The following is a 25,332-nucleotide window of genomic DNA, read 5'->3' on the forward strand; positions in this document are numbered from 1 at the left end:
AAACCATCAGTTGCTAGAATAATATTTTTTCCCCTATGATTTGCAGGATACATTTGCTACATGGTGGTCATGTATCATTGTAAATGGAATTAAAAGTCACTCTTTGCAATGTTTTTCTCTGCTGATATTACAAATAAAACAATAAAATCTATCCTTATAATTTTTTTCTGTTTTACTTGTATTACTTGATGGCATTCTTTGTTACAATTAAATTATTCTTTTGTCATAATGATACATTATGATGATTCACAGTATCTTGAAAACTCAGGCAGTACAGCAGGAAACATTGGTTTTTGAAAGCTCTTATCTTTCTTGCTTTATTTGAGGGTTTTAGATGGTGTGGCAGAATTAAAATGTCAAGTCTGTGGATCTATTCAGTCTCGTAAGCAAGGACAGTCGTGCCAGTCAGTTACAGTGAGTACCCAAGCAGGAGCTGCATTGTCTGGCCTGGGAACTCCGCAGCTGTTAATCGGGCTGCTGTTGTAGTTTGTCTCTGCCATGTGTTTTTTGCTTGAAGGAAGGTTACAGCGGTATGTCTGCCACCAGACTCTTCTAGTGATGATTAAAAACTACTGACCTCTTTTCATATTGTTTCACTAGGGTCTTTTTCTTATGACTCTGAAGTCGAGGAATATAACTCGCTGAGTAGAGAGCTAAAGAAAGGGATCATTTGTGCAAAAATTCTAAATTTTTTATGTGTGAGATAAACAAAATAAAATTCACAATAAGAACTTCTTTTATAGGCAGCCTTTTTACCTTAGAAATATATGCTTCTTTACTTTTTTCCTTTTAATTTGAGCTATCTCTAAATGAATGATAATTACATTAATTACATGCATTATCAAAGATATATCGCTTTAATACATTACTGGGTAAGATTATTTTAAAGGTAGAATATCTCAGCTAACTTAAATTATGAGTGTTTGCATTATTTTTGAAAGAAGTTTAACACGGAGATTTGAACTAGTTGAACATGGGTACTGCTAAATGATTTATGTGCCGTGGTTGTTAGTCACTCCCTAACCAAAGTCTTTTTTTTTTTTAAACCTAAATGGTTCAAAGCACAACAATGAAAGGTTGGAGATGGACCTAAGCCTATTTATTTTATTCAGCTTGATGAACTACCTATTAACTCTTTAACAGTTTAGGGCAGAGAATATAAATTTGTGGCTAGGATAAAATAAAAAAGCAGAAGTCTAATAGTTTAAAAGTCAATAATTTCAACAGCTTAATTGTTTTTACTCTTTTTTAAAAGTGTGATATCATAGCTTACATTTTAGAGTATGGTGAAGGCTCATTCAATTCTACTGAAAGTCGTCTGAATGTCCAAAATTGTAGAATAAATTTACAGACTTCTAAGTTGAATTAGAGGCTTTATCTTTAGTGGCTGGAGAGGCCTTTTACAGTTATATTAAATATTTATAGGTGAACATGAGTATTTATTGACATCTTTCATTTAAGTCCATTAAAAGTTTCTCTTACATGGAATTCACACCATTCTAATTTTCATATTTTAGTTTAATAAATTCTCTGTTCAAGGTATAAAAGTCAAGTTGAGCTTGGACAATATCCAAATTATATAAACTTTCAAGTTTATTGAGTCTGAATTGGAGATTATTTCAATACTTAATAGCTTCTGGGCCACATTATTTCAGTTTCTTTCACATATATTTCAGGAGAGCGTGACATGGTATGGATTGCTGTATGTTCACTTTTACACCCTACTTTGTATCTATGTAAGGTATACATTGCATTAACTTTCAAAACAACACTTGAAGAGAATAGTGAGCAGTTCTAGGAAATAAAATGTGCTGATCATAGGCTAGTTAATAAACAAAACTCACTTTCATAATTATTGGGGGAGGGTGTTAAAAACTTACTGTGAAACATCACACATACAGAAGAATGTGTACCAATATACATATACTTTAAAGCATAATATTATTATAAATGTTATTAGTACTTCTCCCTACCACCACCCCCAGAGTTAAAAAAGAAAAAGAATGTTATTAGTACCATAAAAACTACCTCTTTTTTTCAAATACTTCTTCCTTATCAGAGGCAACCGCTATTTTGACTTTTACAGAAATAATTCCATTGCTTTTTCTTATAGTTTTTGAGAGCTACCTCTGTATGCTTAAATAATATATTGTTTAGTTTTATAAAACTGGGGGGGCTTCCCTGGTGGCGCAGTGGTTGAGAGTCTGCCTGCCAATGCAGGGGACATGGGTTCGTGCCCCGGTCTGGGAAGATCCCACGTGCCGCGGAGCGGCTGGGCCTGTGAGCCATGGTCGCTGAGCTGGCGCGTCCAGAGCCTGTGCTTTGCAACGGGAGAGGCCACAGCAGTGAGAGGCCCGCGTACCGCAAAATAAAAAAAGAGTCAGCTTTCGATTCATTTGTTCTCTTCAATTTCTACTTTTATCTTCATTAACTCTTTCCTTATACTTTTGTTTGGTTTGATGTCCTTTTCTAAATTTATAAGTTGGCTGCTTAATTCATTTGTTTTTATTCTTTTCAACTGATTTAAATATATAAAGCTGTGAATTTTCTTCTGAACGGTGGGAAGTATCTTGGATTCTGATATGCAAAGTTTTATTATTCTCTGGGAAGTCTGCAGTTGGGTCTAATTTCTCTGACATAATAATTTTTTAACAGCAGATTTATGTATCATTTTCACACCAAGAAGTCCAGGTCTAACAGTGGTTTCACATATATGAAAACCTGTGATTAATACTTTACTTAAAAAATATATTTTGAAGAATAATTAATAAGCTTTCCCCTCACCCCACTGTTAAAATGTGAATTAAAGAAGATTAAATTCATCCACTAAGTAGGACCATAAATAGTGTAAAAGATGATAATTTATTAGCTTAAATGTCTTTATTTTTGGAATATATATAGTTTTATTCTGAGAGTTTTTTGTGAGGTTGGATCTTTCCTAAAACACATGCAAGAGATGTGGAACCATAAACCTTATCATTTACTAAGAGTTGCTAATGACTTTAACACATGATTGTTATTGACAACTAAATTCAAATAAAACAACAGTTAAGATTTGGGCTCTTGCTGTGGAGAATATTCTGGACTTTAGTCATCTATGTATATAAGTAAAATAATCTACATGGAGGTCATAGTGACCAGTTTAATAGCTTCTTATGTATTTATATTAAGATTTTCTTCATAGGTAAGAAATTTCCTATGGTCTATTTGTTATTTTTGTCCTAATTAAGGAGTAAATTATTTTAGGGACAGAGTGGGGGGAGAGGAAGAGAGGGGGCAGGAGACGGGGAGAGACAGGGGAGAGAAGGGAAAAGGAGAACTTACTCTAAACCTATAAGCAAAATGAAACCAGGCTGCTTGCTTTTTGTCGACTGAGGAGAATGCTTTAAACCCAAGAGAGAACCTAAACTTGGGAATCTTGACTTTTGTTTGGGGGAGGATTTGGCATTAGAGCGTTATTCATTAATGGAATTTTAGAACTAGAAGAAAGGACATATTTGATTTTTTAAAAAATTCAGTCATTTTATTTTACTAGGGAACTGAGATCCACTGTACCTTGCTGTTTGAAAGTCCTCCTCTTATTACGAGGATGAGGCTCGAGTTGATTGGCACTAAAACCAGATTCTATTTACAGGAACACAAAATAATGCTTTGAAAGAATATATTCTAGTATAGATTCTTAATAAATTCTTATTACTTTGTTTTATAGCGAATACAAGCTGGCATTCTCAAAGCATTTAACAACCCAACTACTAAAACTGCTGATGATGAAACTAGAAAAAAAGTCAAAGGTATGTTGACTCTTTCACTATTAAAACTTTTTTCTAGAAGAAAATATTGTAAGTTTCTTTTTGGGGCAGGGAAAGGAACTGAGCATTATGTGAACTAATGGCCTTAAAAGGAGGGTGTACTTACTCCTGTGGCTGCAAGATAGTCTAATGAGTCATCAAAAGAAAATGTTAGAATCCATGTGAATTTTAAAAAATAAAAATAATATCAAATATACAGATTGACACTGATGCCCTTAAGTGAAGTATCTTATGGGAGACTTGAAAGGTTGTCGAAAGTAGCAACCTCGCTTAGAAGTTCGCTTTTATCACATTGTATCATTTTGCAGTTGAAGTGTACTTAGATAGGTGGATTTTTGGATATTGTCTAGTCTTAACTAGACAAAATGCTTCAGTGCTCCAAAAATTCTCCAAAAATTGCTCCAAATGCAAGGAAACCATTATTTATGAGAGTACTATTAAATCAAGCATACATGTCTACTCCTAATGTTGAGTCTTCATCAGCCAAAATATGAGGCAGAAACAGTGATTAACTAATCAAAGATGATCATTTACAGTGATCAGTATTTAAGTGTGGATTTATATCCCATGTTATTAATGATTTACCTTGTCTGGAAAGTATATTCTGCCTTGAGATAGTAACTAGTGGTAATGTGTAGTCATCATTTATAGAAAATGTTTAAAAATATTATTTGTATTTTACTCTTTTTTAACATCTGGTTTTTTTTGGTAGCATTATGTGTACATACTACACGTCTGTAATTTATAAACAAATATACATACATTATGATTGTATATGACAAACTTTATGCGCAGTTAAAGGTTCAAGATTTTGAAAAATACACTCTCAAGTATACTTGTTCTCTTGTTTTCAGATAGTGCCATCTAGTGCATGTTTAGAATAACTGCTCATTTATTCCTTCACTTCTTTCCAGTTTTGTAATCTTAACCTATTTTCAATCCCTTGTACAATTTTTGTTAATGAAACATCTTAGTTTAACATAACTTCTAAATAGTTATCATCATAATTAATAAATATTTATTGATATATCCAGATAAAAGTCTGCTCTGTCATTCAGTGGTTCAAGTAATGTTCTAAAATGATTTAAAACGTTTGCATGAAATTTGAAGGTAGAGATCAAAAAACGATAGAAGAAAAGTTTGAAAGAGGAGTGAATACGTTTTTTTAATGTGTTTTTCCCCATGGTTTACTATGGAAAATTTCAAACTTCCATTAGAGAGACTAGTATAATGATGACCATGTACCTGTGTGCCCATCACCCCGCTTAAATTACATTCAATTCATGGTGTATTATGTTTCATCTGTTCTCCCCCAACTACATATTATTTTGAAGCAAATCATAAGTACAATTTTCTTTTATTTATAAATATTTCCCAAAGAGAATAATTTTAACATTTTTATGTAACAGGAGTTACATATATAACTGAGTTATTAATTGCCATGTTAGTTCTTTATCCTATGCAGTGTTTACTTGTCTTTTACTACTCTGTTGTTTCCATAGTTATGGTCCTGGCATCTGTAGTCCTGAATCATAATCTCTTTTCCCATCCCTCTATCTACCTCTAGGATAGGCACAGAGGCTTTAAAGGGTTTAGTTGGAGCAGTTGAGTGTGGTATGAATATGGTTAATACTCTAATTATTTTACTTCTTAAGTTTAAGAACAGTTTGCTATTTCTTTGAGACGACAGTAGTTGATAGTCACATTTCCTCTGTGGAATTGTAAAGGAGAAAGACATTATAACATCATATAGTGAAATATATTATTAAATATGGTCCTGGATATCTGCCTTATTCAGATTTCTTTTGATTCAATGGAAAAAAAGCCTATTACATTGTTAGGTTAATGGTTGACATGTTTTTTGCATTAAAAGTATTATTTTTACAGCCTATGGAAGAGAAGGTGTGAAAATGAACTTCATAGATCGTATCTTTATTGGTGAATTAACTAGCACAGTCATGTGTGAAGAATGTGCAAATGTAGGTACTTTGGAATTCACTTCAACATAGAATAGATTATGGTCACATTGTTTTTATTGTTTTCTTTCACATGTAATCATCAGCAGTCATTTATTTTTATTTGTCACACATGACTACATAGTAGTTTTTAAAAGTATTTTAAAAATATATCCTTCACTCCTAGAAAATAAACATAATGTATAATTTTTTTAAGTAAACGTGTTATCTAATTTTTCCTCTTGACACACCTGTGAAGTTCATTTAGCCCATTTTAATATGCTCCAATGTGTTAGCTACTCATTTGGATTGAAAATGAAAGAGAAACTTCTGCGAAGAGAGTAACTATGTTAATATAATTACGTATTGCCCTAAATTGTAATCCCAATAGAAATAATTTAATGTCATAACACAATTTAGGCTGATCTACTTTTTTTTTTTTTTTGCGGTACGCGGGCCTCTCACCGCTGTGGCCTGTCCCGTTGCAGAGCACAGGCTCCGGACACGCAGGCTCAGCGGCCATGGCTCACGGGCCCAGCTGCTCCGCGGCATGTGGGATCCTCCCGGACAGGGGCACGAACCCGCGTCCCCTGCATCGGCAGGCGGACTCTCAACCACTGCGCCACCAGGGAAGCCCCTGGCTGATCTACTTTTAAAGTTTACATTTATTTGACTTGTTGGAGTTGTTTTTAAGCAGACTTGACTCATCTTTGAATTTAGTGATAATTTTCATTTTGAATGCCATCGGTACTTTAATAACTTCTTAAAGAATGTATAAATTTTTAGAGGTTTCCAGTTGCTTGGTAAGGAATATTTCTGAAAGCGTGTGACGTATGATAGGTTTCAACTTCTGTCAGATTTTAATCATAAAAGAGTCTTTATGTCCATCTTCCTGTCCCAGATTATGGAGTACATTTCCCCTCTAGTTTTATAAAGTCAGGATTATATATTATATCTCCTTCTAGCCTGCCATACTGAAGCACAGAATGTATCATCATGATATTACGGTTGACCCTTGAACAACATGGGTTTAAACTGCAAGGGCCCACTTATACGCAAATTTTTTTCAATAAATGCTATCAGTACTGCAGTACCACACAATGTGCATTTGGTTGAATCTGCAGATGCGGAACCCTGGATACTGAGCACCAACTGTAAAGTTATACTGTGATTTTTGACAGTTGGGTGGGATGGGGATCAGCATCCCTAAGCCCCGCCTTGTTCAATGGTCAAACCCCACTTAAATTTTTAGTATATTCAATGTAGAAGTTAATTTCTTTTTCACAAGCTAGAGAGTATCTTTTTTTTTTTTTTTTTTTTTTTGCTGTACACGGGTCTCTCACTGTTGTGGCCTCTCCCGTTGCGGAGCACAGGCTCCGGACGCACAGGCTCCGCGGCCATGGCTCCCCAGACCGGGGCACGAACCCGTGTCCCCAGCATCGGCAGGCGGACTCTCAACCACTGCGCCACCAGGGAAGCCCAAGTATCTTTTAAAATAGAATTATCCTGAAGAATCTACAAAACACAGTCAAGCTCTCTGGCTTTTTTCATGGCTTTTTCTTAACATTTCATATTTTATTTATGTTATGGCCATAATTTCACCAAAAATATGTTTATATCTTCAGTTAATCACTTTTATTAAACACAGTTTGTTTTAGTTACTTTATTTATTACAGGTTAGTCATATTAACAGTATTATAAAATTCAGTTGGGTTGCATTTATTGATGTTTTGGGATATCTTGTTTTGATTAACAATATGTGTTGCTATACCCAATTAAATTACTGTTGGTTCCAGGAACGTTTTTTAACTTAAGATTTTAGTTGCCTGGGAAGTTTGATTTCTTTAAGACTTTACAAAACTATATTGTCTGTGTTAGAATTCTAACTGAAGTTCTCAATATGTTTTCTTTTTAAGATCTCCACAGTAAAAGATCCTTTTATTGATATTTCACTTCCTATAATAGAAGAAAGGGTAAGGAGAAAAAATCTTAAGTCTTCTTGTGAAGGGCATTTATAAATTCATATATTTAGGCATTTGTTGTGTATATTATTAGACATCTGAGCGTCATTACTTTTTATATACAGTAATTGAGTTTGTACAGTGTATGTGATATTGGAGTTTGTATATGTATGCGTAAAGTATGATATAGTTCTTCTTTTATATATATATAAATTTATTTATTTATTTTTGGCTGTGTTGGGTCTTCGTTGCCATGCGCAGGCTTTCTCTAGTTGCGGCAAGCGGGGGCTACTTTTCATTGCAGTGCGCAGGCTTCTCATTGCGGTGGCTTCTCTTGTGGCAGAGCACGGGCTCTAGGTGTGCGGGCTTCAGTAGTTGTGGCACACGGGCTCAGTAGTTGTGGCTCGCGGGCTCTAGAGCGCAGGCTCAGTAGTTGTGGCGCACGGGCTTAGTTGCTCCGCGGCATGTGGGATCTTCCTGGATCGGAGCTCGAACCCGTGTCCCCTGCATTGGTAGGCGGATTCTCAACCACCGTGCCACCAGGGAAGCCCCTATGATATAGTTCTTATTCTCAAGGAATTTAAACCTTTATGCTTCATATTTTGAGAATTAATGTTTAGGAAATTACATTTCAGATGAATTAGAAATTTTAAAAAGTAGATGATATCCAGAATTTATTTCCTAAAGAAGTTTTGTGTTATATATATGGTATCTAATAGGTTTCAAAACCTGTACTTTTGGGAAGAATGAGTAAATATAGAAGTTTACAGGACACAGATAATGGTGAATACAGTGGCACTATTACTATAGAAAATACTCATCAACCTAGAGCCACCAAGAAGCATTCTTCATCTAAAGATAAGGTAAGATTATATGCATTTGTGAGACATCTGTTTTTTAAAACTTTTTATTAAAAAAATTTCAAAAGTACACAAAAGTAAGGAAGTATGATGAACTCCCATGTACCTATTTCTCAGCGTCATAGTCATCATCTCACAGCTAACCATGTTTTATCTGTATCTATCCCACATTTTCCTCCTCACCATCCTAGATTATTTTGAAATAAATCCCCAATATATCATATACTTAAATGTATATCTCTAAAAGATGCTTTTTAAAGACATAACTATTGTATCATTACTGTACCTAAAATATTTAAAACTTCTTAATAGCATAAATATCTAGTCATAATTAAAATTTCTGCAGTTGTCTCATAAAATACTTGTTTTTGCTTTTGAAAGCATATTTGAATTTAGGATCTAAAAAAGATCTATAGATTGCCATGTCTTTTAAATGTCTTTTAATCCACAGATTCCACCTTTTTTTTTTCTTTGCAATTTATTTGTTGAAGTGATCATATCATTTTTTTCAGCAGTCTCTCACATTCCCACATCAATAGTGTTTCATTTTGCATGTTATAGTAATTCAGTTTGTATGTTGTGGTAATTCATTTTGCATGCAGTAATTCATCTGCATGTTGTTAAGAGGTGCCTCTGTTCCTTTTGTTTCCTCTCTAAGGCAGTTAGGGACTTATTGGGTTTAAGTTTGATTATTTATTTAATTTTTGGCAAGAAAACTTTTAAGTGGTGGTGTATGTTTCCATCATGAGGTGCACATCATGTTTGATGTTTCTCTTTCTGTAATGTTATCAGTCATTGATGACCATTGTCTAGACCCATTATTTCTCTAGGGACATACCTGGTTGATGAATTATGCCGTATACATTTAAAGACATCAATCTGAATTTGCACCTCATTAAAAAAAAACTTTTTTACATGATATGATTTGTACTAACTTGGCAAATTAATGTATTACCAGATTTAACTTACTCTGTTAGAAGGTCCTTTAAGGGGCAAGACAACAGAGATTATGCAAAGGTTTACACTTGAAAAGCTTCCTTCATAGCGCTGTTCTACAAAAGTCCTGTTCCCTCTCCATGAATAGGTAACCATTATTGTCGGTTTCTTGTGTAAAAGTTTATTTTCAAATTAGAGCTCTTTGTTAGCATATCTTCTATTGATTGTACTTTGGGTAGATTTAGGAAATGGATTTCAGAGGTACTAGAAATAGTATTTTAGAAATTGTCGAATGTTTAAATAAGACTTACTGGCATTTATTTTCAGTAAGGTCACAAGATTCTTTTCTCTGAAAACACTATCAACTTACAGAATCAACTAATTCATGACAGAAAATGTACAAGAAAATTGTCACCTGGAGAAGATAAAGCTGTTGTCATATACCAGAAAAAGGAAAACCTTGAAATGAATAGAGACTCCTCATCGTCTGCAAGCATCGTGAACACTGAGTCGACTCTGACTGAAAGCCCTACCGACGGCAGTGAAAAAGAAGCCAGCCTTTCTGAAAGTAGTGTTGGTGCTGACAGTGAGGCTTCAGAGTCTGAAAGTGCTCCTAAGCAGACTTTGTTGTTGAGATCCAGCAGTGGATACTTTGTGCACACAAATGGACACCTTCGCCATCCGTCAGAGAGTGAACCACTCACCACGGAGGGTGACGGTGGTGATGAGGGAGTGGCTGGAGCTATTTCTGAACTTCATCTGAGCAGCACTGTAACTGGAGATAGGGATTTTGACAGAGAAAATCAGCCACTAAACGTTTCAAATAATTTGTGTTTTTCAGAGGGCAAGCATATGGTGTCTTACAGCCCCCAAAATGCTTTTCAGACCCTTTCTCAGAGCTATATAACCACTTCTAAAGAATGTTCAATTCAGTCCTGTCTCTATCAGTTTACATCTATGGAATTACTAATGGGGAACAACAAGCTTCTGTGTGAGAACTGTACTGAAAAGAAACAGAAGTACCCAAAGGAAACCAGTTCTGCAGGTAAATATTTAGCTTAATTTTTTTAAAGTATTCATGGATTATCTGATAAACAGTGATAGTGGGTTATAGATCCCACAAAGAGGAGCCTAAGAACCTTGTCTGCGTACTTTAGCTGCGTGGAGGCAGGGGTTGTCTTATCGTATTTGTACCTCAACACTGAAGACACTGACTGGGCAGAGTAACTTTTCAGTAGATTTTTGTTGAAATAAATTGAAGGACGGGAAGTATCCATCTCTGCCTCGAAAATGCAAACCCACATAATCTTATTTCAGGGAACTAGCTATCTGAAATCTTTCCAGAAAAAATTTCTGTAAAACTTAAAATTACAACACTAGTGAGATTAATGTTCTTCATAAATCCCATCAATCTAGTATAAAATCATATCATAAGATATAAATTTGAATATTTTAAGTAACTGTATGTTATAAAGCTAGCAATATAATAACTGTGTTTTGTTGACCAGAGAAAAGTAGAAAAGGGGGATTTGTCAAGTAAGAAATTTCTCGTGTACCTCTAGCCTTGATTACATGGAGAGAACACTCTGACTACTTAGTGACTAGTTGTTTCAAAATGCAGGTTTTATTATTCAGGTATGATAAGTCTAACAGATAAGGAGACGATTGCCACTGAAAAGATAGTTATTACTTATAGTTCCCAAGAGGAGGGGGCATGCTAAGCCACGCCACACAGGGCCACAAGGGGAAGCACCAGGGTTGGTCAGGAGACAGAGGGAGCAAGGGGGAAAATGCAGGCAGGAGCCTTTATTGTGGTTTCTAAGGGAAGGAATGGATGCGGCAGGATAGACAGGCTTAGGATTGACTAGTTTTGAAAATTTCAGTGGACTCTGCAGTATAGGGGCTGTCCCTAGCTGTCTGGTACCTGGCTCTGGTGTGATTAGGGCAGGTGAATAGTGGCCTAGAGTTATTAGAGCTCAATAAAGGAGGTGGTTGGGATATGGGTTTTGGATTGGTTGTTTTGCATATGAAAGGCACACTTAAGTTGTTTAGTATCTAGGAATTAGCTAGATCTGGGAAAAGCCCTTTCCAGTGTCAGCAAGGCTCCAGATGTCAAAGCATCAGAATAAAGACATGATTAATACATTAGTAATTAAAGAAATGTCTATATGGGAGAGGAAGAAACGCCAGCTTACATTAATCCAAGTTAAATATGCAATTAGCCATATTCAAATCCTATCACAAGTCTTTTCTAACAACCTCTTATTGAAATGACCCATCATTCCCATGATACATGATCTCTTTTCACTGCAATGAGTAATGACCCAGTTTTTTCAACTACAGGTGTGTTTCTGTTTTTCTTTGACTGGCGGGCATTGACATAAGTCACTACTGGTCTATTTGCCTTCCAGTTTCCAAAGTTATATTGCAAGTGTCACCTCCCCTATTCTTTCTCCTTATAAGTGTGTGCCTTAAAAAATACTCCCTTTCATATTAGTGGAGTTTTGGGAACGAGTAGAGGCTCCCTGTAATCAGAGGTCTAATTTCTTTTTTAACATTTTTGAAAATGTGGTATGATGCTTCTATTTAAATATTTACTGTATTATAGGGTAGATAATGTATAAGATGGAAATTTACAAGTAACTTTGTTATCTTGTATTTTATGCAGAAAAGAAAGCAGGAGGGGTTTATACTAATGCCAGGAAGCAGTTGCTCATTTCTGCTGTTCCAGCTATCCTAATTCTCCATCTTAAAAGATTTCACCAGGTAAATTCCCTTTAGTAACACTATACAAATTTTCATCGTATGTTTTGCAGAACCCTAAGTCTTGTTAATTACTGTCAAGGATTAGACAGTAATTTATTGAATTTAAAAATTGTCATATGAGGGACTTCCCTGGTGGTCCAGTGGTTAAGACTCCGTGCTCCCAAGGCAGGGGGCCTGGGTTCCATCCCTGGTCAGGGAACTAAGAGCCCACATACCGCAACTAAAGATTGCACATGCCGCCGCAACAGAGACTTGGTGCAGCCAAATAAATAAATATTTTAAAAAAAAATTGTCATATAAGATTTATTGCTTTTTCATCCATAATAGCTTACAAGACTTTTCTAAATAAGATTGTTTAATTCACAATATTTGAAGATTTAGGTGGTCGGAACCTCAGTGGCATGCGTGCGTGTGCACGCACGTGTGTGTGTGAATGGAAAATAAGATATATTAAGAACCCTTAGAAGCAGAGAAATAGCAAGGTGCACATAACTTTCTGAGCTTTCATTCCAATGAGAGTTGTACGTGGGCTGGGTGTGGTTGGCTGGGACCAATTGCAAAAAGGGCTGCAAGGCAGGCCCCACTCTTGTAGGACTAATGGGAGAGAACCTAAATATAATGTATCAAGTTTTTATCTAATTGTTTATAGTTTTAATTCAATGCCTTGTCTCTCTCTGTTTTTTTTTGCATTTGATAAAACGATTTTAAAGTTTCTCTGGAAGAAACTTTAATAATTAAAACAGTATGGTCAGAATTGTCAATAAATAAAATTTGAGTATAATTTAAAGCTCTTTTGTTATGATACAGGATGAATCTCAAATCAGTTGGGGAAGAGGCTAGATTACTCAGTAAAGGACTTAGGAAAGATGGGTGTTTGAAGAAATAAAAATTTAGAGCTTCCTTCCAAACCATATATATCAATGCTATTTTCAGATAAATGTTTTTTAATTGTATGAAACAAATTATCAAAAGACTAGAAGAAAACTTGATGAAAATTATTAACCTGACCTCTGTGTGAAAGATTTTCTAAGTATAAAACCCTTGAAAGAAATCTCAAGGGAAGAGATTGAAAGCTTTGAGTATATATTTGCAACATTTCAGGTGGGCCACAGATGGGCAGGAAGAGATTTTTCTCTATACCCCCATCCCTATCCATGGAAATTTGATTAAGTTCTTGATTTTTTATAGCCAACATTACAGAAACCCAGTGGAAATGAAATGGCCATGGAGAGCAGAAGCAGATGTATTGAGTCTCATTACATCAGAATGTGAAATAGAAGGTGTATATCTGCAGTGACTCTGTGTGAATGAGATAGGGTCATGCCAGATCTGAGAATGATGTAGCAGTTATTTTATATTTGGTACTTGCATCCCTTTTAATAACAACTTACAGAAAGAATTCATGCCCTTAAACGGAGATTTTTATAGATATCTCGGTCCCTTCTTGTTCTCAGGCTAAATGTAATGTCTGCAAAGCCACGTTCTCATTCTCTGGGACTGTGAATTTTACGGATCAGATTCTCTAAGCAATGTCTTTGCTTCTAGTTTTTCAGTGTCCCTGAAAACCTGTTTCCCCGTAGTAACTTTAGAGTTGTATATCAGAAACATCCACAACACTGAAAGGCAAATCTCAACAAGATAGAGCTCTTTGTCATAAATATGGCAAATGATTAATATTGTAAGTATGTAAAGAGCTCTTAAAGATCAATAAGAAAACTATCAAGACTCTAATAGTAAAATGGTAAAGAACATGAGTTGACAGTTCATAGAAGAAGTAAAAATTCCAAGAAAGTATGAAAGGTCCACTCCTTCCAGCAAAACAAATGCAAAATAAAATGGCAGTGAGATTCCTTTTTTAGCCTGTCCAAATTGGCAAAGATTATAATAGTGTTGATAGAAGTCTCTTCTAATAAGGGGTAATTTCTCAATAGCAAAGTACCGTCTGGGGAGGGCACATTAGCCTGAAATCATCTCAGACAATGCTGGTACCAGCTGCTTATAGAGGTCACCTGATGAGAAGAAAGGAGGCAAACAAATTAAATACATATTAAATAATTATTCCAGACATATGACTTCATAATTTCATGTCTGGTATCATGTTAAGACTTCTAAAGATTACTTGAAAATACAAATCACTATGTGGCTATATTTTGGTCAAAAAATAAGTTTTGTTTTGTTTTTTTTCTTTAAAGGTAAGAAATAGGCAACAGAACTGTAGTAAAAGTTATGTGATTAGTAGTATGCAAATAAAATGACTAGTCGTTGAAGTAAGTCATGAAAGCTTTGCATAAAAGGTTGCATCTGTTAATTTTGTCTACCCAAACAACTCAGATTTAAGTATCTTTTTATTCCAAGAGAGTCTGTTTCTATTTGTGGGTTTCTTATCCAATATCTTCGGTGGTCTATCAGCAAATTTTTATCATTACTTAAATGCAAAGTGTACATTTTTCAAGGCCTGCCTTTGGAAACTAAAAGTAGGAAAGAAATAGAGCTTGCTTAACAACATGAATATTCATTTTGATTTATATAATATGTAATGTTTACTTTTACTGTTAAAATGATTTGAGTGTTCAGATTTTTCTCTTTTTAATGAATGAATGTCACTGAATTTTAGAACTGAAGGGACCTAATATAATCCATTTATACCCGTTTTCTGCCTTGATCTAGATGAGGTTGTCTAGAGTCAAGACAACGGTTAACCAGTCGTTGAGTTAGGCCTAGAACACCAGACTCCTGACTCTTCAGTTGAGTACATTTTTATGATAGCATATGTATCAGTAGCTGAGCTTTTATCACATTGAATTTATTTTCCCGTAAGTGTTGAAAGGCACAGTGAAAGCGATTATTTTCATATTGTTTGTGGTAAAAATACCCATGTAAATGAATGATCTTTGCAATAACAGTTTATGAAACCTAATTGAGAACTTAGTCATATATCAGTTTTGGACTGTTCATTAGTCATATTTTATATCTATGAAAAAAGGTCAAGGATTCCTTCCTCTTTTTTTTTTTCTTTGCGGTACGCGGGCCTGTCACCGTTGTGGCCTCTCCCGCTGCGGAGCACAGGCTCCGGACGCGCAGGCCCAGCGGCCATGGCTCACGGGCCCAGCCGCTCCGCGGCATGTGGGATTCGCCCGGACCGGGGCACAAACCCGCGTCCCCTACATCGGCAGGCGGACTCTCAACCACTGCGCCACCAGGGAAGCCCTAGGATTCCTCTTTTGGTTTTAATTAACAAACGCAATGATCTAGATTAAGTTTGTTACATTAAGAAAATTTTTTGTTGTTGTTGTTTTTTGAGGCTGGCCTGAGTCTTCGCAAAGTAAACAGACACGTAGATTTCCCACTGACGCTTGACTTAGCACCATTCTGTTCTGCTACTTGTAAGGTATAGTATATTATTAAGATATTTAATTGTCATGCAAATAATATGCTTCAAAATAGCCTATGTATTGTTTATTAGGCCATGTCTTCCTCTCTCCCTCCCACCTTCTCTCTCTCTCCCCCTCCTTCCCTCCCTTTCTTCCTTCCATCCAACATTTAACACACTATCACTTTTGTCTTTTGGGAGATAGAATAAGTTGAAAAGATGCATAAAGCACGAGTGAGGCACGATGTTCATGAAGATCAGAGCTGCTTGTAAATGCTACTAGAATCAGATAGCTGCTGAGAGAAGTAAGCAGATTTTGTGCCCTCCCCTGTTCCTTGTGAATGTTGTGCTTAATTGACAGTAGTTTTAGCAGTTGAAGAGTTCTTTATCTTTTGTAAATCCATATACTAGTGCATTGTTTTTCATGCCATTTCATGTACACTACTGAGAATAGTGTACTTGTGAACTGAGTATGATACTTTACAATTACTAATACTTTAATACTTAGATACAGAAAGCAAATTGGTTTATAATTGCTAGTACTTGTATGTAAGAACTCTGTAGGTGAAATTGATGACTTTGCTTTCCCTGAGGGAACTACACAGTTCTAGGGTAACTAACATGTTGTCCTGCTCACAATTACTGGTTAGCAGTCTAGGATTTGTGGTACATAAACTTACTGAACTTAATACTTTCAATACATTGATCAATCAAAGCGAAATATCTTAAATGCAATTTTTCAGTGAATCCAATTCATCTGCTATGGAATACTAGCACTATCTGTCAATTATTCACATTCAGTATTCACAGAATTTGATAGTATGGTAAACAAAATATCTAGCAAGCTCTGTATTAAACTTACAAAAACATATTTTTTAGAAGTACCTATTATGGAGAATTTCCAACGTACATCAAAGTAGACAGAACAGTACAATGAACCTCAAGCACACATCACACAAACCTTAGATATATGGCCAGTCCTGCCCCATGCACGTGCTCATCTACTTCCTCCTCTTATATTATTTTTTTTTCTCTTATGTTATTTTGAAGCAGGTATCAGACATCATTTCATTCATAAATCTTTTCCTATACGTGTCTCTAAAAGATAAGAATCACCCCCACCTTTTTAAATGTAACCACAATACCACTTTCACACTAAAAAAATAACAATTTTTTTCATATCATCTAGTGTATATATTTCCAGTTGTCTAATAAATGAAATTTTCAAAATGAATTAGTATCAAAGTAAGGACTACACATCATGATTGAAAAATATCTTTTAGTCCCTTTTAATATACAGTGTCCCGTTCCCATCTCTGCCCCTTGCAATTTATTTGTTGAAGAAACTGGATCATTTTTCTGGTAGTTTCCTATAGTTTAGATTTTGATGATTATTCCTCTATCCTCTTTATTTCCTACAGATAGGTAGTTGGATCAAGAGAGGCTTGAACAGATTCAGGTTTGATATTCCTCCCACTCCCGGTAAGGCTATTTCATAGGGAGTGTTCTGTTCTTTCATGAGGTGGCACATAAATGCCAGTTACCTTTCTGTGATATTAGCAACCAGCGTTGCTCAGTGAGTTCATTAAGAATTACAGAATGGTAATCCTGTTATTCTTTCTTCATTTATTTGCTAGAATACTTCTATATAAAGAGAAATTCCTTTCATCTATTTAGTTATCTTATGGTATAGTTCTTATAGAAAAGACAGGGTAAATGCTCAGTTCTCTACCCGTCTCCCTTTTAAACCAGTTTTCAGAATAATGAATTAATTCACTGTCATCCTCAAACTGCGATCAGTTAATTTATCATTATGAATTCATGGATTTAAACACATTAATAATATTTCAATTTACTGCACTTTTAATTCGTGGTCTAATACGTTAGTCTAATGGGTCTGTTGTTGGCTACTGAGAGCCACTTCAAGTTGGCTCCTAGGTTCTTTTGACATGACCCTTGTGGTTGCTCTCTGAGTGATTATGCCACCAACTGGATATTCATTTGCTTAATTTTTAAATTTTCATTTTTAGGGATTGTTACTTAAATTTAAAAATTTTGTTTAATAATTACATAAAATACGTAGTTTTTATACGTAGTTTACGTAGTTCCAAAGTCAAATGTATAAAACAAGGTAAATTCAAACAAGTGTAGTTTTTCTCCATGTCTGTTCTACTTGTTTCTTTCCTCCCTTTATAGATAACCATTTTTTCAAATTATTGTTTATTCATCTATTATTTTTTTAAATGTAAACAAATAGGTATATATATCTGCATCTCACCTCTTTAATAATAATAGCTTACAATATGTATCCTTTTTTCTACCTTATTCTTAACATTGTATCCTGGAGATTATTTCATAGCAATATTTAGAGATAGTCTGCCCTCCATTTTTCAAATAGCATAGTACTCTATTGTATGGATGCATTATAGTTTATTCAACCAGTCCCCAATTTATGGACATTTGAGTCTACTCCAGTTTTTTGATATTACAGATAATCCTGCAATCACTAGTATGGTACATGTCTTTTTACATATTGCTCATGTTTCTGTGAGATAGAATCCTAGAAAAAGGATCAATAAATCCAAGAGTAATACCTGTGTAACTTAGCTAGATAACGTGAAATATCCCTGAATAGGGGTGTACCCCTTTGCGTTCCCATATGACAGCATTCTTTTCCCTACAGCCCAGCCAATAGAGAATGTTGTCAAGCTTTTTCATTTTGCTGGTCTAATACAGGTGGGAACGTGTGCCAGTATAGTTTTAATATGCATTGCTCTTATTTTAAGTAGGACTTGCATTTGGCTTAATTTTCCTTATAATAAGAGTTCACTAAATATTACTAATTAATTTGAGGTTTTTTTCTTTGTCTAAAAGAATGTAAGTGTGGGAGATAAAGTTCTCTATGGTCTCTATGGCGTGGTGGAACATAGTGGCTCAATGAGAGGAGGCCACTACACCGCTTACGTGAAAGTGAGAACACCCTCCAGGAAATTACTGGAACATATCACTGGAAAGAAAAATGTACCTGGTATGCCATCCTAAATTTATTTTATTCTTAAAAACAAATGAATTCATTCTTCCTTTTCTGGAAGAGGTAAGTTCTTTCATGGATACTTCAAGTGGATTCACTTTAAGTGAGGAAAACCTTTAAGAGTACCTAGATAATCTTAAATATCATAAAACTGTACCCTTCAGGTCATGTGAAGTGACACCCAGTTTTTCAAGGTGTTAAGTCATTGTGTATTGCAGTGGAATAGCATTTTATTTAACAATACCAATAGTTTTTAAAGACATACCAGGTCCTCAGACTAGAGTTGGAGTTGAAAATTTGCTTCAGCAAACTAACTGTGTATTTTCTTCCTTCTCTTTTAGTGCAGATGCCCTTTTCCTTGAATAAATAAATATTCATAAGACTATCTAATATTTCACTAGATATTTAAAGTAAATGATACTAATATTAACGCTTTGAAAGAGTTCATTTTGGAAGATGTTTAGCCCAAGAAGAAACAGCCTTATGCAATAAAGTCTAGCATTAGAGTTTGTGATAAATGTGTTGTCTTTAATGTAAAGTCAGAACATACTTATTGTAAAATTATATTTCTTTTTGTTTTGTTAGGTTTGAAAGAACCTGATGGTGAATCGGCAGGCCAGTGGGTCCATGTTAGTGACACTTACGTGCAGGTGGTTCCAGAATCGAGAGCACTTAGCGCACAAGCGTACCTTCTTTTTTATGAAAGAATATTATAATTATTTGTTAATTGTTAATGATTATTTAGATCACTTTTATTTAAATGCTGCAGCGACAACCATTATATGCAATGTGTCTTTGTAGTCTTTTCTGTAGGAATGGCATGTCCCTCAAATGCTCCTGGACATGTTTACCATTTTGGTGAATCCTTTTAAAGTAAGTTAAATTTACTAAAGCTTTCAAAATTATATTCTTAAAATAAATGTAAGCACATGTTTTTAAAAACATATTTGTCCTGGCAAAAAAAACCCACAGAATTTACAGTAGTAGAGGAAACTCCTTTATAATGTGGCTTATTACTACAAGCATTCAGAAATGATGCTGGCTAAGTCAAATCATTCCTTTAAAACAGTGTTTCCCAAATATGAGTCAATACCACCTTTCTGTTTTCATATATATATGTATATATATCTCCTATGCCATTGTTTACTTATTATTTTTTAAGCTTTTTAAGGCTCTTTAAGCCTATTTTTAGCCTTTTTAAGCCATAGTCTTATTTTGAGCATATTCTATATTTTATGTGCTAGTTACATTTTTTTCTAATAAACATTAAAATAAATATATAACTAAAGAAAAATTGCTCATTCATGTAGCACTTCACTAAAAATCATCTCAGGGCTATCCAGTGGTATATTACACTGCTGTGTGGGACACATTGCTATAACATATACTTACACAATTGGCATAGTGACCTTGTCATATTTTGTATGATTCAACCATATAAAAAGGTACCACTGTAGCTTCAGTAATATGGATTTACAAATAATATACTGGTTAGCTTATTGCTTTGAGGTTTTGAGAACTGGAAAAATACTGAAATATTTTATCAACATATTATTTGCAGCCTATTCATGATGGAGTTGAGAATAATTTGCAAGTGATTAGCCAGTCAAAATATATTTATAGATAATTGTTACATGCAGAATTGGTAAATAGAAGTTGTTAATCCATATGGGACCATAGGATACCTTTGAAATGTAAATTACCAAATCATATTTGTAAATGATAGAGAATTATATTCTTATTATGCTTAATAGGAAAATGTAATACATTTTCTAGTTCTGTAGATCAGTAAATATTAATCATAGTTTTGGGGTTTTGAGATCACCTTTTATCTTCAGCAAGCATCATCAGTAAGTTCAAATAGGTTTAGTTTTTATTTTAATGGAGCATAAAGTTGGCATTTTGGATTTTCTTTTAAAATAATTAATAGCAAACATATGGTAGTTTTTCCCCCCTAGAAAACAAATTATTAAGCTGTCAAAACTTGGCATGAAAATGTTACCATTACTTAGGCTTAAATTTTAAAAAAATGACTACTTTGGTGTTACATTATTAAATCAAAACACATAACTGCATGCTTCAAGCATCCTAATCATTAGGGCTAACGAATGATAGTACAGGCAGATGCTGGGTAAGTGCCTGGTCCTAGTTCATTGTCCTCTTGTTAAGGAAGGATAAGAATAATGGCTGTAGTTAATGTGTGGAAATATTTCATGAAGACTCTCACCCTTCTTAATATTTAAGTATATGTAATATTATCAAGGTTACCAGTGCCGCCTTTTGATATATGGATGAATGGAATTGTGATTAGTGTTAAAGATGGTAATAATATACGAAATTCAGAGCTTAAAAATGTCATTGCATAAATTGTATTTTCAAGCTGTTGAAATTTCAATAATAGTGGTTTTCTTGATTTTTAACAGTGAAATGATGGAGAAATGTATCTTTATAAGTTAAGCTGTAAACTCAGGTTGTGTCATGTAAAAGGTAAACAGTGTTTAAAGTGTTTTCTGTTTAATTGTAATGCGTTAACATTGAAGACTTCAGTACCAGAGCCGTGAAATTTTTTGAAAACTATTAGTTAATCCTCTCTATTCAAGTCAACCGTCTTGGTAATGACAATTACCATCCCCTCCCCCAAATGTAAATATTAAATTGTCTCATTTTTCTCCTAGAAAAGATACCATTAAGAGGCATGCACTTTTCATTGGATGGTCACCTGCTTCTTATTTCATTGATAGATGGATAGATGAAAGAGAGAGAGAGAGAGAGAAAGAAAGAAAGAAAGAGGGAAAGGAAGAAAGAGGGAAAGGAAGCAAGAAAGGAGGGAAACAAACAAGACCATTCTTTTCTGTTGCCTCTTGGCTTATCCCTTACAGAGTTAAGTAGAGATGGTAAGTGATAAGTGAGGGCAAGAATCAAGGAAAGTGCCTAGTTCCTCTTTTCATTGGATGCCAGGAAATGAACTAGTGCTAAATTTATCAAATTAGGAGTTCTTTTAAGCTTTATTCTGAATACCAGTTAAGACTGATTTTTCATTAAGTGAGTGATACATTGTAGCTTCAGAACATTACCTCAGTACTCAAATACCACAGTAGTTTTTATGCTTAACTTCACATTTATTCATTAAGTATATATTTATTGAACATCTACTAAGGGTCAGGCCCTGGGCTGACACTGTTTTAACATGTTTTAAAATGAAAAGGCCTATGTAAGTTTTAGACATTATTCTAGAAGTAATAAGATACTTTTATTTTCATTTCCACAGTGTTAAATGAGTTAATTCTGAAATCTGTTTTTTTATGGCCTAAAGTTTATGAATGCTTTGCTTGTCCAGGTCTGCTGGTAATGGAATGAATTTGATTTTGAGATCTAAGACTTTCCTAAAGATAGCTTTTGTAATAGAGAGAGTATGTTAAGTTACACATGGATCTACATTTAAATTTTTGTTTTTATTTTGAATATTTCCAAAGCACATTTGCAGGGGTACTAAATTGTGAGCTACTTTAGTAACAGTGGCTTCCAGATGACCTCAGGAAACAGTACAAATCAGTGAGAATGTTTACAGATCCTCAAAAAAACTACTATAGTGTTTGGCGAAATGAATTTAAGAAGTAAAACAGGAGTTTAACTAGCTTTATTTAGAAACTGGTTTATATCTAACCTCGGGTTCCCCTAGTTTTTCCATGTTTAAAATGATACATTTTTGACTATATGCCAATTACATGAATATTTTTGACATAACCAAATGTATGTTTATATTTAAGATTTTGTCATTTAATGTTTTTAAAACTGATGTGAAGGCCACCTTTTTGAGTGGCCAGGGAGAGTGGTGTCAGTTCTAAGAGCAGTTCATACCTGTTTTCTTATTGTAAATGTGCCAACAAAACTATTTTACTATGATACGTATTTAAGAGCTCTTAGTTCGCATGTTTGACTTTAGTCAATGATCTTATATGATATCTGAATAAAATTTCCTGAGGATTAAGCTGTGAAATATATCACCTTCATCTAATTTTTGAGGTATAAAATAGTATCTTGCCTACTTTTATTAAATTCATACTCATAATTTGTCTGCGTGCTACCTGAAAAAATAAGCCTAAACCAGATATGTTATGTGCAATAAAAGTGATTCTTTATATATTATCTGCTGCATTAAGAAAGACTATTTTTAGATATTTAAAATGTTCTGGTTCATGTAGAAATCCATCAATTCAAATCTATTTAAAAGATAGATGACTATATTTTTAAATTTTGAGTAATAATTGATTATATATCATTCCTACCATTTTATCTTTTTTTTGCAGTGTTTTTGGAAAATAGCTATGTAACTTATGGAGTATTATTTTGATGTTACTGTATAAACATGCATAAAATATTAAATTCATATTTACTTTATGTTTCAAGATTGGTCCTGGAGTTTTTTTCAATGCACATTATTGACAGAATATTTTGTGTACAAACACTGTATTAGCTTACTTAGTTATATTCAAAATATCCTTCCTATTTCAGAAGTTTATCGTTTCCAAATAAAATATCTCATGGGCCTCTTTCATTCAGATTTCAGTGTCTGCCAAGGGTGAGTCTTCATCCTTTCAGATGTTTCTTTGAGTTTTTTAGGCAGGATAATTCATTAGGAAACATTTTGTCTACCTTTTTGTATTTAACCTTTTTTAGGTCATGAAGCTCTTTGAGATTATAATGAATGTTATAGACCATCTTTCATATTTATTGAATATCTGCTGTGTGGTAGGCATTGGGGATACAGCATTGACCATGGGAGATAGAAATCTCTCCAAGAAGTGAGGAAATAGACATTCTAAGAAGTGAAGATTAAAGAAAAGATATTTCAAATGGTAAATGATATGGAGAAAAATCAAGCAACATTACCCACAGAGCCATATGGGAATTAAGGTCCATGGGATGAAGGATGTTCTAGGGATAAAAGGTGTATGATATTAGTCCTGATAGTCCCAAAGAGAAGCTATGAGTGTTGGAGGAAGTGGAGGGTTTTAATTCTGGGGCCCTCTCCTCACTCCTGCTAATGGCAATAGAGAGGCTGGGAAGGGAAATCTTGGCACTTACATCTTCTTAGAAAAATATATGCCCCAGATTTTTGTAATTTCAGAGGCTCACAGACCCCCTGAAGCCATTTTCATACATTTTTTTTAAGTTGCACTCAGGCAGAAATACCTAAATGTTTGCATTCCCATATGTATTAGAATAGGCTGGGTTATGCTGCAGTAACAAATAACTTCACATCCCAGTGGCTTAGCACAACAAAAGTTTATTTCTTCCTCACCCCAAATCACTGTGAGTCTGGTCAATCTGCAAAAGCAACTGTTTTCCGACTGGTGACTCTGTAATCCTCTGGCTGATTGTCTTCTGGCTCTATCATTTTAATGCCAGGCCTCTTCACTGGCAGGGGAGGAGAACACCAAAGGTCTTGCATCAGCAATCAAATTCTTCATCTTGGATGCGTTGCGCACAACCCAGTGGCCAGAAGTAGTCACATTGGCCCTGCCTAATTGCAAGGAAGGATGGGTAGGAAAGAGTAAGTCTCCCAGGGCTCAGAAGAAAAGGAGAATGGACTAGAAGTCTCTCACAGTCTACCCTCTGGTCACCAAATACTCAGCTCTTCTTTCCACACGTGGAACACAGTGACTCCCTTTTCAAGAGAAACAGCCTCAAAGGACCATCCACCATTCCAGAACCAGGCTCTTTGGAAGTGCTATGTCAGGTCTGGGTGTTGCCCCCACTGGTCTGGAGACCCAGGAGCCAAAAGAATATGTTCTGTTTTCCACACACTTACTGTACAGTGGTGAAACCAGTGGAACTATAACCACCATAAACATTCTAATTCAGAAAGGGGAAGAAGAATGGAGATATTGTCAATCTCTTACCCTGGGCATGGGGAATGTTCATTGTTAGACCTTTCCTCTATTCCCTAAGAATTCCCTTCTCCACTGTTCTCTGTGACTCCAGACTTCACCCCTTGGAAGAATCTTTTTCTTTTTTATTATCCTCCTTGGCTACATCTGAATGGCTGTTGAGGAAGATGCCATCCTTGGAAGTTGCACAGCTTTGTTTCAATCTGTTTCCTAGATAATTGGGGGCTGAAGTTGTTTGTTTGTTTAAAGTTTGGAATAGTCACAATTTCTGTTAGCCAAGGCTTATGGTTTCTTTTCCAGTACCACTCTTAAAAGCTTAGTAGCCCTCTTTGTTGACAGTCAGATTTATATGCCAGTAACCATACCATTTTTTTTGAGACAACTAGTTCTTGGGTTGATTGTATTTCTTTGATTTCCTACCTCCCTACCTCTCTCCTGACCTTATGGCAGGTACCTTCTGTCTATAAGCTTTGATGGGAGAGCCATCCTCTTAACCACATTTCCATCCTTAGGTTTATTTTTTTTTCCAAGTGAGAAAAAAGTTAAGGTTACCTTAATTACATCCTTAATTAACCCACTGAAAATTTCCAAAATAACTATGATGTTTACACCCTTCGTTACGATCTTTGCTGCAAGGCTGAGTTTTAATGATCCTTTGTCATTTAAAGGCTTTCTCAAGTTTATCTCCTACTGCTTATCTCCTACTGCTTGGAGTTGAAAAACACAAACGTGAGGCTCAAATTCTGGTTGCCT

At 34.9% G+C, this 25,332-nt stretch overlaps 1 protein-coding gene across 12 annotated transcripts in view; it reads left to right on the plus strand.

The window, feature by feature from the left end:
- Window positions 1–19,653, plus strand: part of USP45 (ubiquitin specific peptidase 45) — a 61,711-nt gene extending 42,058 nt beyond the window's left edge. For 7 of the 12 annotated variants that reach the window (XM_027089808.1, XM_027089834.1, XM_027089844.1 and 4 more), the window contains 9 exons: window positions 3,710–3,791; window positions 5,697–5,788; window positions 7,681–7,737; window positions 8,445–8,588; window positions 9,894–10,566; window positions 12,190–12,287; window positions 15,589–15,675; window positions 18,532–18,685; window positions 19,274–19,653. In XM_027089808.1, coding sequence (XP_026945609.1) covers window positions 3,710–3,791; window positions 5,697–5,788; window positions 7,681–7,737; window positions 8,445–8,588; window positions 9,894–10,566; window positions 12,190–12,287; window positions 15,589–15,675; window positions 18,532–18,685; window positions 19,274–19,404 — 1,518 coding nt within the window. In that variant the 3' untranslated portion in view covers window positions 19,405–19,653. Of the gene's footprint in view, window positions 1–46; window positions 165–3,709; window positions 3,792–5,696; window positions 5,789–7,680; window positions 7,738–8,444; window positions 8,589–9,848; window positions 10,567–12,189; window positions 12,288–15,588; window positions 15,676–18,531; window positions 18,686–19,273 lie in introns of those variants that run through there. The other 5 variants (XM_027089863.1, XM_027089852.1, XM_027089872.1 and 2 more) reach the window with 5 other exon arrangements.
- The last annotated feature ends 5,679 nt before the right edge of the window (window positions 19,654–25,332 follow it).

Source organism: Aethalodelphis obliquidens, unplaced genomic scaffold (genome assembly GCF_003676395.1).
Source record: "Aethalodelphis obliquidens isolate GAN/ISIS:26980383/991018 unplaced genomic scaffold, ASM367639v1 scaffold3, whole genome shotgun sequence".
Classification (NCBI taxonomy): Eukaryota; Metazoa; Chordata; class Mammalia; order Artiodactyla; family Delphinidae; genus Aethalodelphis; species Aethalodelphis obliquidens.